A 12416-nucleotide genomic window follows, 5' to 3' on the forward strand; every position below is an offset into this window, starting at 1 on the left:
ACCTTGGTGAACTAGAAGATGTCTGTAAGCAAAGTAAGGTTCAGTGACTAGATGCTGGTGTAACTAGCTCTGTTCAAGCAAGTAAGCTAAATGAACATCTCATATGCTTGGATATAGAAATCCTACAAATTTCTGTGGTTCTAGTCTAAAATGTCCTCCAGTATGGCTTTTGGTGGCGGGATTTGGTGTCTTCAGGTATTCAGGGTCAAATCCCTTTGCCACCTTAACAAAAGCATTTACGCTGCTGGGAGCACCGCGCTGCCTCTGCTCTGAAAATAACTGAGCTGCAAATTCTTTCCCAGGGACTTGACAGCAACAGAATTGTCTCCGAAATTTTACTTCACAAAGCCATGGAATTCATTGGAAATACACAATTGTCAGTCAAGGGTGCGATTGGCGCATGCTGTGAAACTGATAGTGAGAGGACTTATTTTGACTGAACACCCCTATTTATGTGTGATGACATAGGGAAAGGAAGAACCTGGCACTGTGTTTCAGGTTGCTCTTATGAAACTGGCAGTCAGGAGGAAAAAAAAAAAAAAGATTTTTTTTAAAATGGAGCGTATTCAATAAAGAAATCGCTGAGTGGTGAGCCGGGAACCTCACGGGCCCTTTTCTGAACAGAAAACCACATGCTCAGAAACCGGGAATGCATATAATGCTGGGTAAGTAATGGAGGAAAATGTTTCTGAGAGCTCAGGTGATCTAAAATACAGCTCTCTAGACTTAGTGACCCCCGTGAGAGCAACCCTTTGCTTCAGAATAATGAACTGCCTCAGAAACCACTATCATTTCTAGCCCAGTTAAGTTTGTTGCAGGATGTAAATCTAACACCAGTCTCTCATCCTAGCAAATGTTCCCCTCATTCAGGTTTGTAATCATTATAACTTTTTTTCTTCAGAAGGATCAAATATATATTAGAGAAACACTATAAAAATTATTATTGCCCTAATAAAATTATTAATGCAGATGAATAGCTGCAAATAAGTCCCTCAGAGCACTGTGTCCTACAAACACATACATGTGTTTCACTACTCTGTTTTTTTGTTAATTTTACATCAAATCCTCCAATTTGTGAATCCAGTGAGTCTTTTCTTTTTCCAGTGATATGTGACAGTGTTTTGGAGACTCAGAAGCCTTTCTAAGTGCCACTTGAGATTTTTTTTTTTTCTGTGAGATGACTTTTGTCCACTTCAGAAACAAGACTAAATGAAAAAACTGCCATATTGGTGTTTTAAAAAACAACTGCTAAAGGTAGCATTCACAGGAGTATAAGGATAAGGATCATCACAACCAAAATCCATGTGGAGACTAGACCTGCACTTCCCCTAATTGTCTAAAATAGGAAATTGAATGTCTAGACAATCAGTACCTGGCACACTTGAGTACTGTTTAGACACTAAATAGGGGTTGAAAATCAAGAATTTGGTTTTCTTTTCTTCAGGCAGTGTGTCTAACACCCGAGAAGTTTTACCATGTGTTCTTCAAAGATAAACAACCAACATCTTTGTTTACTGTCATGTCCAATTCCTCCAGTGGATGGACTGCAGTTCTTTTCCACTTGTTTCTCACAGAGTTTTGCCTCTCCTTGGGCAGCAGGACAGAGTGAGGGTCTCAGGTCCTCACTCAACTTCTGTAGGCACCACCAACACTGCCAGTCCTGGGAGTACAGGGCTCCAGCCAGACCTTTCCTACCCTGGAGGCAGCAGGGGTCTTGGCTGAGCAGAAATGGTGCCCGATCTTTCCTGGTGAGGATGGACCTGGGTTGAAGGGCCTTTCTGACTGTCTTTCCATCACAGGAGAGCGCTGACATAGCCTTTTCTCTGGGTGGGAAAATGGTTGGGGCATCTAGGACAGGTGGCAAAAAGCTATTGGAGCTGGCTGAGAAGTGTCACCACTGCAATACCCACCTGAGCCACCTTGGGGGGCAGGTTGGTCCTCAGAAACTCCCACAGGGGTTTGGGTTGTTCCTCCTGTGTAGGACACAGGAACCACCACTTCCTGAGCCCTAGAGAGAAGCCATCCCTTTCTCACCCAGTTTCATACCCAGCATCCTTCCTCTACTTCAGTACATTTTTTTATGCTCTGCACTCTGCGTTCCTCAGTTAAAAACCGCCTCATCATACTGCCCTTCTCCCTGAGTCATATCACAGAAGTCTGGATTCCTCACCTCTACCCCAGTCCAACGCAATTGAACACATTCAGCCTTTGTCACATTCCCTGGGATGAACTCAGTAAATAATAACTCCCACTGGAGCCTGAATCAGCCTTCCCACATGGAGGATGTGTTTCTAGAGGGCTGACTGTGTGTCCTGTCTCATGTTCCTTTGCAAAGGAGGAAAGCAGCATCGCAATCAGACAAGCCAGCTGACAAAAAGGAAGAGGAAAGCCAAAATGTAAGTGAAAGACTCCTCACTGTTGTGCTTTTGCAAATATGTTGATGTGCTGCCTCGTAAGCCAAAGTCCTGTGCCCATTCACTAAGTGTGGCAGGCAATGACAAGCATTGCTGATCCAGGAATGGATTTGCGCAGTCAAAAGCTAAATGTTAACGCTTCCACCTTTCCTGGGAACAGCACGCTATAAAAAGTAATTGCTGCCTTATTCATTGGTGAGGTATTGTACAAACCAGGTTAATAGGTGCTTTCTCATGGTCTGATCCGAGTGTTGTAGGGTACAGTAGATTCTTGTCCCTTAAGAAGATGCATTGAACCTTCTGGCAAGTCAACTTGAGATCAAGTTCATGTTTTCCATTTTAAATTTGTGGCTTCAGCTAAGCTGAACTGAATCATCAACCATGTGGTGTGACTTTGCATTGCCATCCTCCATCCAGAGCAAGAATCGGCCCACTTTGGACCCCAGAGTGCACATAAAATGTATTTCTGGGGGCTGAAGGGGATGCAGCATATTAAACATTAGACCATTCAAAAGTTAAAATATGTGTTCATAATGCTTACACTAAAATGAGATAGAATTTGGGCAACTTCGGGGAACTTTGATTAATTTCAGTTTTAACTGCTCTGTCTGTATGTTGTCCACAAAAGCAATTAAACAAGAGTTTAAGATTTGACTCAGCCTTTTTACTGAATTGGATGCAGCAATTTTGAGTTCAACATGTAGATCAAAATACTTTTTAACCTACTGAACTGATGAGGCATGGGGGATCTTTCTGCTTTCAAGAGAGGCCAGGATTTTTGCTGTGTCCCTTCCCCTGTGGTGCTTTTCTGGGCTGCTGCTCATGCAGCATTCCTGTTGCTGGCTTGTGCCCTCATGAAGTCTCTCTGCCATGGCTGCAAGTTCATAAAGCATCATGTGTGCTTCATGTCACCTGTACAAAGATATTTCCTCCAAAGACAAAGTAACAGCTGCTCATTGGGAAATCCATTCAGAAAATGTAGGTCTCGCCCCAGTCTGAAAGGTCTGTAACAAGAGTAGCAATAAACGCTTTGCATTGTTTAAGGAGAAAAGTAGCTATTTTTTGCCTCAAGGAATGCTTCAAGCGTGGAGTTTGCCTATTGAACCCCCTGTGCAACCATCACTCTTAATCTTGCCCCAAAGCTGTCTTTGAACCATATACTCAGAGGTGAAAGGCGCAATTTAGCTTCTGACTGTTCAGCCTCTGCTGTCTTTCTGCCCTTTCTTTTCTCTCCTTGAAGCTCTGCATTATTTTGTTTCCCAAATCAAAATTTTTGATAGCACCAAACTGTTCAGAAAGGTGTTTTAAAGAACATCTATTTAATGTGTATCTTGAGTACACTTTGTGGTGGAGGTATCTTCTGTCAAACTGGGTGCAATTCCATTCTCCAATGCACTGTTAATGCTTTGTCTGAATGTGTTTTGAGGGCTGCTAAATAATACTGACATGTCAGATATATATGGGCAAATGTTTTATGATCTGTCAGACATAAATCCCAGAAAAAAAGAGTCCTAACCTTTAATGTAGTGTTTAATCTTCTACTTAGGAGGACTACTGGTTGATTCAGTTACATCTGTTAGTACCTGGACTGCTCTCACTGATACCAGCAGCTGTCCTGGGCTAACAGGCTGGGATCCGACCTACTGTTTCTTCAGATGGGTCAGTTTCCATATCACAGAGAGTTTCTAAATTTGAGAAATGCATGGTTTGTATTTAGACAACAGCAGCCAGCACTGTAGAGTGCTAATTCAGCCTGGTTTGTTATACAGGGATGAGAGTGATTCAGTGGAATCATGATAAGGTGTTCATATTAGCAAACAAACAAACAAATAAATAAATAAATTAAAAAGGATGTATTTTCCCATGCTAAAGGGAGAGAAAGGTTAATTTTTAAATTTACTTGAGGCCATACCTGGCAGCAATGCCTGTTGGACATGCTTGGAGGAAACTTGCTTTTGTACCATCTATGCTGCAGTCGGTCTCTAGAGTAGAAGAGGACTCTGCACATCATCTCCAGAATTTCGTAATGTCCTGTTTTTCTCTTTGTAGGATGATGCTAGTACCTCTCCTTCACCCAGTACACGAGGTCCCACCCAGCAGCAGCAAAATTCGTCAGGTATTTAATCGAACTACTAGTGTTGTAGTTGTCTTCTTAATCTAGTTTTCTCTGCTATCTCCAGACTCTGGATTCATTGTCCTACTTCTAAGTGCAGCAGCAGTAACTAACAGAAAAATTCCCAAATACTTATTGCTTTAAAAACTGCATTCGACAAGAAAATGTTTTATATACTTCACAGCCAAGAAAATGACCATACAGCCAGCAGGACCAATCATGTAGCTGAGGATTTGTGTCTTCAATGTTGTGCACCCAAATCTTCTAAAAAAAACCAACACCTAAATTATTTCACTTTTAGTACTGCAGTTGTCATGGTTTTTACAGTTGGGGTTTGGGTCTCAAACTGTTACCCTTCTTTAACTTAGTAGCTTGTTGCAGTAAGCCTGATCCTGAGAGTTACTAGCCCCCAAAATATGTTTTTTCCTATGATGAGCTGAAATAACTGTATCTGAGTAGATAAACTGCAAGACAGTCAGATTCATCCTTGCATCAGCCTTGGCTTTCATGCATGCTGAAAGAAATCTCTCCCAAGTCAATGAGTATTTAATCATTCCAGCTTCCTTTTGGAACAAAGCCATGATTTGCGTGCTTTGCAAGGGAAGGGGAAGAAACCAGGAGAAAGGTGCACATAAATGAGGAACGAGATCTAGAGATTTCCTGGGATTGCCCGTAATTCTTTTAAAGAGCTTTTTAGGACCTCACAGAGGAGCAAAACCTTGTGTATAAGGTTGTGTGTTGTTCAAGTCTCTGAAACAGTTCACTTTATTTTAGACCATTTGCACAGGAGGAGATTCAGACAATGGTAAACATTTTCAGTGACATGGGTTATACAGTACAGCTATTAGGAATGTTCTGTGAGTTAGAAATATAGACAACATTAAATAAATTCTCTGTGGAGATTTGTATAGTGGGGGTCTCACCACCTTTATTTTTAGATCCACCCACATTTTCTGCCAACTATGTAGGCAAAAAAACTAAGACTTTTTAACTTTAAATATAAATAAGTATTGTACTGAATAAAATAAGCATTGCAGCAGTTAGCTTGTATTTCTTAACAGAAGTGATTTATGCTTTTCCTCCTACTGTTCCAGTTCCTTGTCTTTTTAGTATTAACTAATTAAAAGGATCACTGAACAGATTTTTGCTAATGCTTTCTCTATAATGTAAGCAACTGCACTAATGCAGCAATCCTGCTTTCCTGGATCTTTCTAAGTCACTCATCCTTAGTGAATGAAAGCAGCTGTATAAGACAATCAACTTCAGGATTTTTTAATCATTAGAGAAAAAATAATAGTAACTTTTCCTTTTTGTTTTCCAGACTCTGGGAAGAAGCCATGGGAAAGGAGCAATTCTGTTGAAAAGCCTGTATCTTCATTACTTTCTAGGTGAGCTGCATGGGGTGTCCCTGTGGCTGGCTAGCAGTTGGGGTGGTCATGCTGTCCCCATGGCATGTGCACAACTCATGTCTTGTTTCATTCCATTGCTGTAGAAACCCATCAGTGGTGAAGAGCTGTGAAGCTAAGAGCCCCACACAATCCCACGTGTCTTCTAGGTACTGGCTAACAGCCCGGCTTCTTAACTGTCTTGGCTTGTCCTTTGGCTGATCCCATCATTCAGCACTGATGTTTGTCTTTTGTCACGTCTTATTCTCTCACAATCTGCTTTGTCTGTCTCTGCATGAAGTCTGAAGGTAGAGTGTGTCCTGTCAAAGGCTTATTCTGTGGAAACAGCCTCCTGCTCAGGTGGGCACAGGCATCGCAGACACTAATCGTGCTTAAGCAAGCACTTAAAGCATCTGTGCTCGTGAATCAGATGCACGGGCTTGGCAGCACACTGTGCCACGTGGAGGGCAGGTTTTGGAGCATCTTTTTAGAGGAGGTTCAGGGTGAACCTGCCAACAGGAGAAGCTTTCATTGTCCAACCTCTGCAGAAATTCAAAAGCAAAGGCAGAAATTCCCTGAAGAGCCTGCAACTGGGAGAAGGGAAGTTATTCTTCCACCCATGCAACTTGCAGTGTGTGCATGAGAAAGGAGAGCAAAGCTTGGTGCAATAAGTTTATAACATCAAGCTGTGAAAAGGCCCAGCCACAGACAGGGCATTCAGAAATATGGGGTTAAAAAAGCTGGCAGGTGTCAAAAAACCACAAAGCCTCAAGCAGGACTCCAGAAGTCCTGTCAGTCCTGCCAAGCTACAATATCACCACCCATGTTCTTACCCACAGAGACTAAGTTTGATGTTGCACAGCTAAAGAGAGACTTTCTTCCAGTGCTGGTCCAGGACCACCCCGTGTTACTGCAGTACTGGACACTGAGATGGATGGATAAGCTGAATAAGGAGGTAGAACACAGGCTTACATACGTTTAGGATTTACTGCAAAGATATGTCCCTTATTTTACATGATTATGTATATGACAGTGCTGAGTCTGCAGAGAGAAAGCTGCCAATGGCAACTATCTGCACATACTTGCTGCTGTGTTAAAGATGCTGGAACTTGCCCTGTCAAAACATTAAGAGGGATGCACCAGTGTTACCAGCACAAAATATAGTCTCTCCGGCTCTCCTAAAACTGATGGGACACATTGGTTCTAAGAAATATGTGAGAGTTTCCAGTAGATACAGAAAGACCATTCCTTCTCTTTGCAAAAGGGAGTGACACATGGGCTACTTAAAGCAGCCATCAAGATTTCACCAGCTATCTTCTATAGTGCCATTCTGTCTGGGAGGAGGAGGAGCTGAGTGGGAAAAGATCCTTTCCTAGTTGAACACCTGGAGTAGTGTTTGCTTGCTCAAATGACTTCTGTGGGGGAAGCAGGACAGGTTTCAAAAGCTCTCAGCAGTGACCTGTTTCTGTTCCTGTTCAGTTAGATTAAATTTGTATTTGTCTTAACTCCCAGCCTAGCTGTAAGATAGTAGGAGATAGGTTAAGATTTTCCTGAGAAAGGATCACAAGACCAAGCTTACCCTCAGGGTGGCAGAATCCCTACCAGCCCCCAGCTTGGATCCAAAGATGACGGCAAAGTTATTTGAAACCTTTTCTATGAATTATATAGCATCATTAGTTTTTGAAATGTTTTTAAGTTACTTATTAAAGAGAAAGTCAAGCACCTTCTGCTTCCTTAATTTATTTTACCAGCCATCATCAGAGTTTAGCCCACTAAGACCATCCTGGAAGACCAGTAACACTTGGGTGTACCAGCCATTAAGGGCAGATTGGTTTTATTTCTGGGTCAACAAAAGTTGCCTGTGCTAGACAGTGCTGTCAACAAGCTCCACTTGACTCAGTCAGGCCTTTCAAAGAAATAATTACTGGGTTATTATTTTGCTCATAATATTTTTTAACCTGTATTCTACTAATACTTTAGCACCCGATTAAAGTCTGGGTGGTCAATAGAGGGTTGCTGTACAGAAAACACACTGTGAAATAAAACCAGACATCCAACTTGCAAATTGAAAATGCTGTAACAAAATATGTCATTAAACAGGCTTTATTTTCTAGTGTGTAATCATTGAAATTCCCAACGCCAAAAAAAAAGAGTTAATTAAGTTTCAGTGCAGTCGTTGCGCTCCCTCCAATATGTCTGCAGTAGGAGAAAGCAGCATCTTCGAGGGTCAGGCTGTGCAAACAGGAGCAGTGCTGCTCTCCAGCTGCCAAATGCTCCTGAGCAGCCCAAGAGGGTTCTGCAGCCCAGTGCTCAAACAGGGGTGCTCCTGCGCTGGGGTGGATTTCATCCACGCCATCAGGTGGGTGTAGTTTAGCGTGCATTGCAAGGAACTGACTGGCTTTTTTGTCCTCTTCTTCCATTTCTCAAGGATGAAGCCAGTGAGCAGCAGCAATGATGTGGCTATGGATGCCTTAGATTTTGATCGAATGAAACAGGTGAGTGAAAAGGTCTTTTGCACTTAAGTTATTTGACAAGCTACCCATTTTCCCCCATGCATGCGCTGTACAAGCAAAACAGCTGTTCAGTCTTCTGATTTCCTCTATAACTAGGCGCTTAGAGAAGGGCTAGCTGGTGAGCAGCAAGAGAGCACAATCTCACTGCTATTTGATCAAGATGTCTGTACAGAAACGTGCAGATAAATATTCCAGCATCTTCTGTGTCCTTGGCCTGGGAGCGCAGACGTAGCTGTTAGTAGCGCTAGGCTCTGATCAGCAGCGGAGGCGGGGGACGAGCACAACCGTGATAAACTTGCATTTTCTTCCACCAGTTAGAAGGAAATTCTGAGCAGCTGACTTGTGTTTTGTCTCATCAGGAAATATTGGAGGAAGTTGTAAGAGAGTTACACAAAGTGAAAGAGGAGATAATTGATGGTAAGAAAGAGAAAAATTATTATTTTTCTCATCTTTATGACTAATTTCCCATAGATAAGATGGCAGGAACTGCAGAGAGTTCCCTGGTGTTTTCAGACTTCTCTGAGCAGCTCTGGTTTACATACACATTTGAAGAACAAGCATCTACCTTATCTGAGCTCTGATCGACATTGTGCTTACATCCTTTATTTTTATGCTGTTGATGAGCATTTTCACCCCCAATCAGTGAGAAATTCACTGGCCGGTGTTTCTCACAGGTGGGAGGGTGAGAACAGGCCTGTTGGTAGCCCATGGCATGTCAATTTATCACAATCAGGGAGTGTGAAATCACTTGTAACTATCCGGCCACTCAGGTCCGGGATGAGAAGTGGACAAAGGTACCAAACTGAAAATTCTTCCCTAGCATCTTCTGTAGGCTTCCTATGCTTGAAGAACTATTTCAAACCTTCACTCAATTACAGCTTTCCAAATAGCCATGTATAATTCATTGAAAAGTGCAACACCTGTACCAAATGTATGAGTACTTTTTTATAAATTCCTCTGCAATATATTTTTCAGGGCCATTATTGAAATACACAGCAAAATGTCTATTTGAGACCCACATTAGGGCATATGAAGATGCATGTCCACACCCTGTACTCCCCATCTTACATTCTCACAGCAGGGGAAAAAAAGGAGACTGTAAAACAGCTAAAATCCATTCCCAGTCCCCTCGCCCTACACACATGTGCTCATAAAACCTCGGGGCAGTTTGCAGTTGAGAAGACCCTCGTCCATACGCTACTGTCCCAGCAGCTTGGCCCTCAGAGCCTCCCTAGCTTGTTCCAGTGCAAAATAAGACATTCGCATAAAACACAGATGCAACTTCTTAAACCAGTACTGCAGTTTACAAGCAAACAGCTGACTGCTTACCCTTACTCGTCCTTTTACCCTCCACTCATCCTTTTACCAGCGTGTACTTTCTGCAACCTCTATACTTAGCATTTTCCATCACACTGGGTATAACATTATGCATTAACTTTTTGGTTTGGTTTTCTAGCCATACGGCAGGAGTTGAGTAGAATCAGTACAACATAATGATTGCAAAGCATTTGGACGGTACTAAGAATGCTAGGAAGATCGGATCATTTCTAAGTGTACCAAGGTCATGCAAGATGGTGAGAGAGGACACCGGCACTGTCTTTGTTCTTATACCCTTTTTATTAGCAGACTCAGCACACTTTGAAGCTTGCTGCTGCCTTGGATTCGCTTCATTTTAAAAGTCTTAATCTAAAGAATATTAAATTTTAAATTTCTGGATTTTTTAGATTTCATCTGACACTGCACATTGGATATGTCAGCCTTTTTTGTATTTTGTATTTGCTTATTTAAATGTATTACCTTTCTTTTTAGTAGTAGATAAGAACACACGTGAACCATTTGCTTTTGATAGATGACTTCAAAGTAATTTTACTAGTAGTCTGCAATGTAAATGAAGATCCTTTGCCAACAGAAATGTATTGTGGCATCACCAGAAGAAACAGAGACATGTTAGTTGTGTCAGCCAACAAGTTCTTTGTCTCAGAGTTATCACAATATAAAAAAAAAAAAAATGGTACGTCAGTGCATCACAGTATCTGTGTTCATATTGGTAATAAACTGTTTATTGTCCACATGGCCCTGCCTTTCTTTGTTTCATTTGTCCCTTGAGCTTCTGCACTTGTACGTCACTTGGGCTGATGATGAGAGGAAGGTGACTGAGACTCACCGTGGGGTGGCAGCTCTGCCGGGCCAGCGCCGCAGAGCACGAGGAGGGAAGGTTACAGCTGGTGCAACAGCAGTGCCTCCTCTTACACGCAGCCATGGCTCACACCTGCCAGGCCCTCCGTGTCGCAGCTCAGCACCTCCTCCTGCAATCATGCTGGGCAGCCTCAGCAACTTTTTGCCAGAATCAGTGAAGGATGGTGGCTTACAGCTCTTCTCACACCACCACTCACTGTCCCACTGTGTCTCCTGTCATCACTGGAAAAACCCCAGGTCCCATCACCTGTACTCATTAGGGTTTCCACTAAATAAAGGGAGATACTGAGGCAGAACAAGGCTACCAAAGGCATTAGGAGAATGCAAGCTGAAATCAGTGGCACAGCACAGCCGAACTAGAAGCTTAAGGGGAGTCATTTGTTAATATCTCGTGTTTAATTTGTTAATGTTGTGCGGGTCTTGAGCTTTATTTGACGGAAAGTGAAGTCAAAGATAAGAGTACAGGACACTGAACAATTAATAGTGCACACTCAGTCATATCTTTCAGGTCATATACTTTTTATTTCTTCAGAGCCATGCTTTCCACCAATGCAATCTTGGGAATTTCTGCTTGACTTAGTTTAGCGCAAGCTTTACATGGCAGTATTTCTGATATTATCTTACAAAAACTTTGTGAAAAAGGCAAGAGATTAGAGTTCAGCTATAGAAATCTGTCACGTTTTCCAAGCCCCTTGCTGTGCTTCAAGCCTTCCTGAAGTTTTTGTTGTAAAAGCCAGGTGCCGGCAATGGTTTTGGGAGCAGAGCCTGGTGCAACAGCCCAGAGGAGTCTGTGGGCAGCAGAGACTGCCAGGAACAGGAGAGCCAGGAGAGGAGGTGGGGTGGACTTTGCAGTTCGTTGTAAGACATTATCTGCTCTGGCTTGAAGAGCATTGGGCTTGTCCTTCAACACTCTTCAAAGCAACCCAGTCTGCCTTTTAGAAAAGAGTCTTTTATACTGTAGATTAAATATGGCATAAACAGGAGAAATTTGAGTTTAATGCAACAGTGAGCTTCAGCCTGAACCTGATGTCTGTTAGCTGTTTAATGCCAGCAGAAGGTGAGACACAGGTTAAACAGAGGGGTAAGATTTCCACATGGGAACTAAAGCAGGCATTGATGTGCACCACAATACGACAGCCTCAGGACCATGAGAAGGAGTCTTTCCAGTATGAAGAACACAGACAAGCATCAGTAACAGCAAAGATTATAATGCTCTGTTGCATAAGTCTCATAGAGTAGTTCACGTGTTTCTTAATTATAAACTCATTTAATGGCATACCTGACAATGGCAGGTACTTTTCAAAACTGCTGCCTATCAGATGATCACAACTGTTCTGTGAACCTCTCCCATAATTTTAATTAACCTTCAGGAAGCTGGAGCCTGGCATGGTTCACATTTTCCCTTGGAATGTGGCATTATGCCTAAGGTCAGTAATAACCGCGTTGTTACTTGGGCCGAGTGTACAGCCTGGATACAGCGTGCCCCTCTGTTAACATCAAACACCTGCTGTAAATGAGTTTTTCTTTCTTCTTCTACCTTTGCAGGACCCATATAATTAAGACGTAACAAGCTGAAGTTTGCACAGGGCCACATAGCAACAGTGGGAGCAAGGTGCACGGGGTGGAAGGGGAAGCTTGGCTGACAGGGGCAGGGAAAAGTGCGGGCATCACGGGCACTTTGCTGGTTCCCAGCTTATGGCTCCAGCGACAGGGATGCATGGGACGGCTTATTTAGTAGTGGGACTGCTGGGGGATTTCTCACTCCCAGACACTAATTCAGTTTGCCTGTTGCCGC

The 12416-nt window shown here is 42.7% G+C and overlaps 1 protein-coding gene across 5 annotated transcripts in view; it reads left to right on the top strand.

Annotated features, from left to right (window-relative positions):
• The window catches only part of EVL (Enah/Vasp-like), a 158000-nt gene extending 147502 nt beyond the window's left edge, over positions 1-10498 (top strand). For 4 of the 5 annotated variants that reach the window (XM_065839478.2, XM_065839479.2, XM_065839476.2 and 1 more), the window contains exons 8-14: positions 2336-2396; positions 4464-4530; positions 5849-5915; positions 6020-6082; positions 8341-8407; positions 8785-8842; positions 9882-10498. In XM_065839478.2, the coding sequence (XP_065695550.1) occupies positions 2336-2396; positions 4464-4530; positions 5849-5915; positions 6020-6082; positions 8341-8407; positions 8785-8842; positions 9882-9919 (421 nt within the window). In that variant the 3' untranslated portion in view covers positions 9920-10498. The remainder of the gene's footprint in view (positions 1-2335; positions 2397-4463; positions 4531-5848; positions 5916-6019; positions 6083-8340; positions 8408-8784; positions 8843-9881) is intronic. The other variant, XM_065839480.2, reaches the window with a different exon arrangement.
• Positions 10499-12416: the final 1918 nt, after the last annotated feature.

Source organism: Patagioenas fasciata, chromosome 5, assembly GCF_037038585.1.
Source record: "Patagioenas fasciata isolate bPatFas1 chromosome 5, bPatFas1.hap1, whole genome shotgun sequence".
Taxonomy (NCBI): domain Eukaryota; kingdom Metazoa; phylum Chordata; class Aves; order Columbiformes; family Columbidae; genus Patagioenas; species Patagioenas fasciata.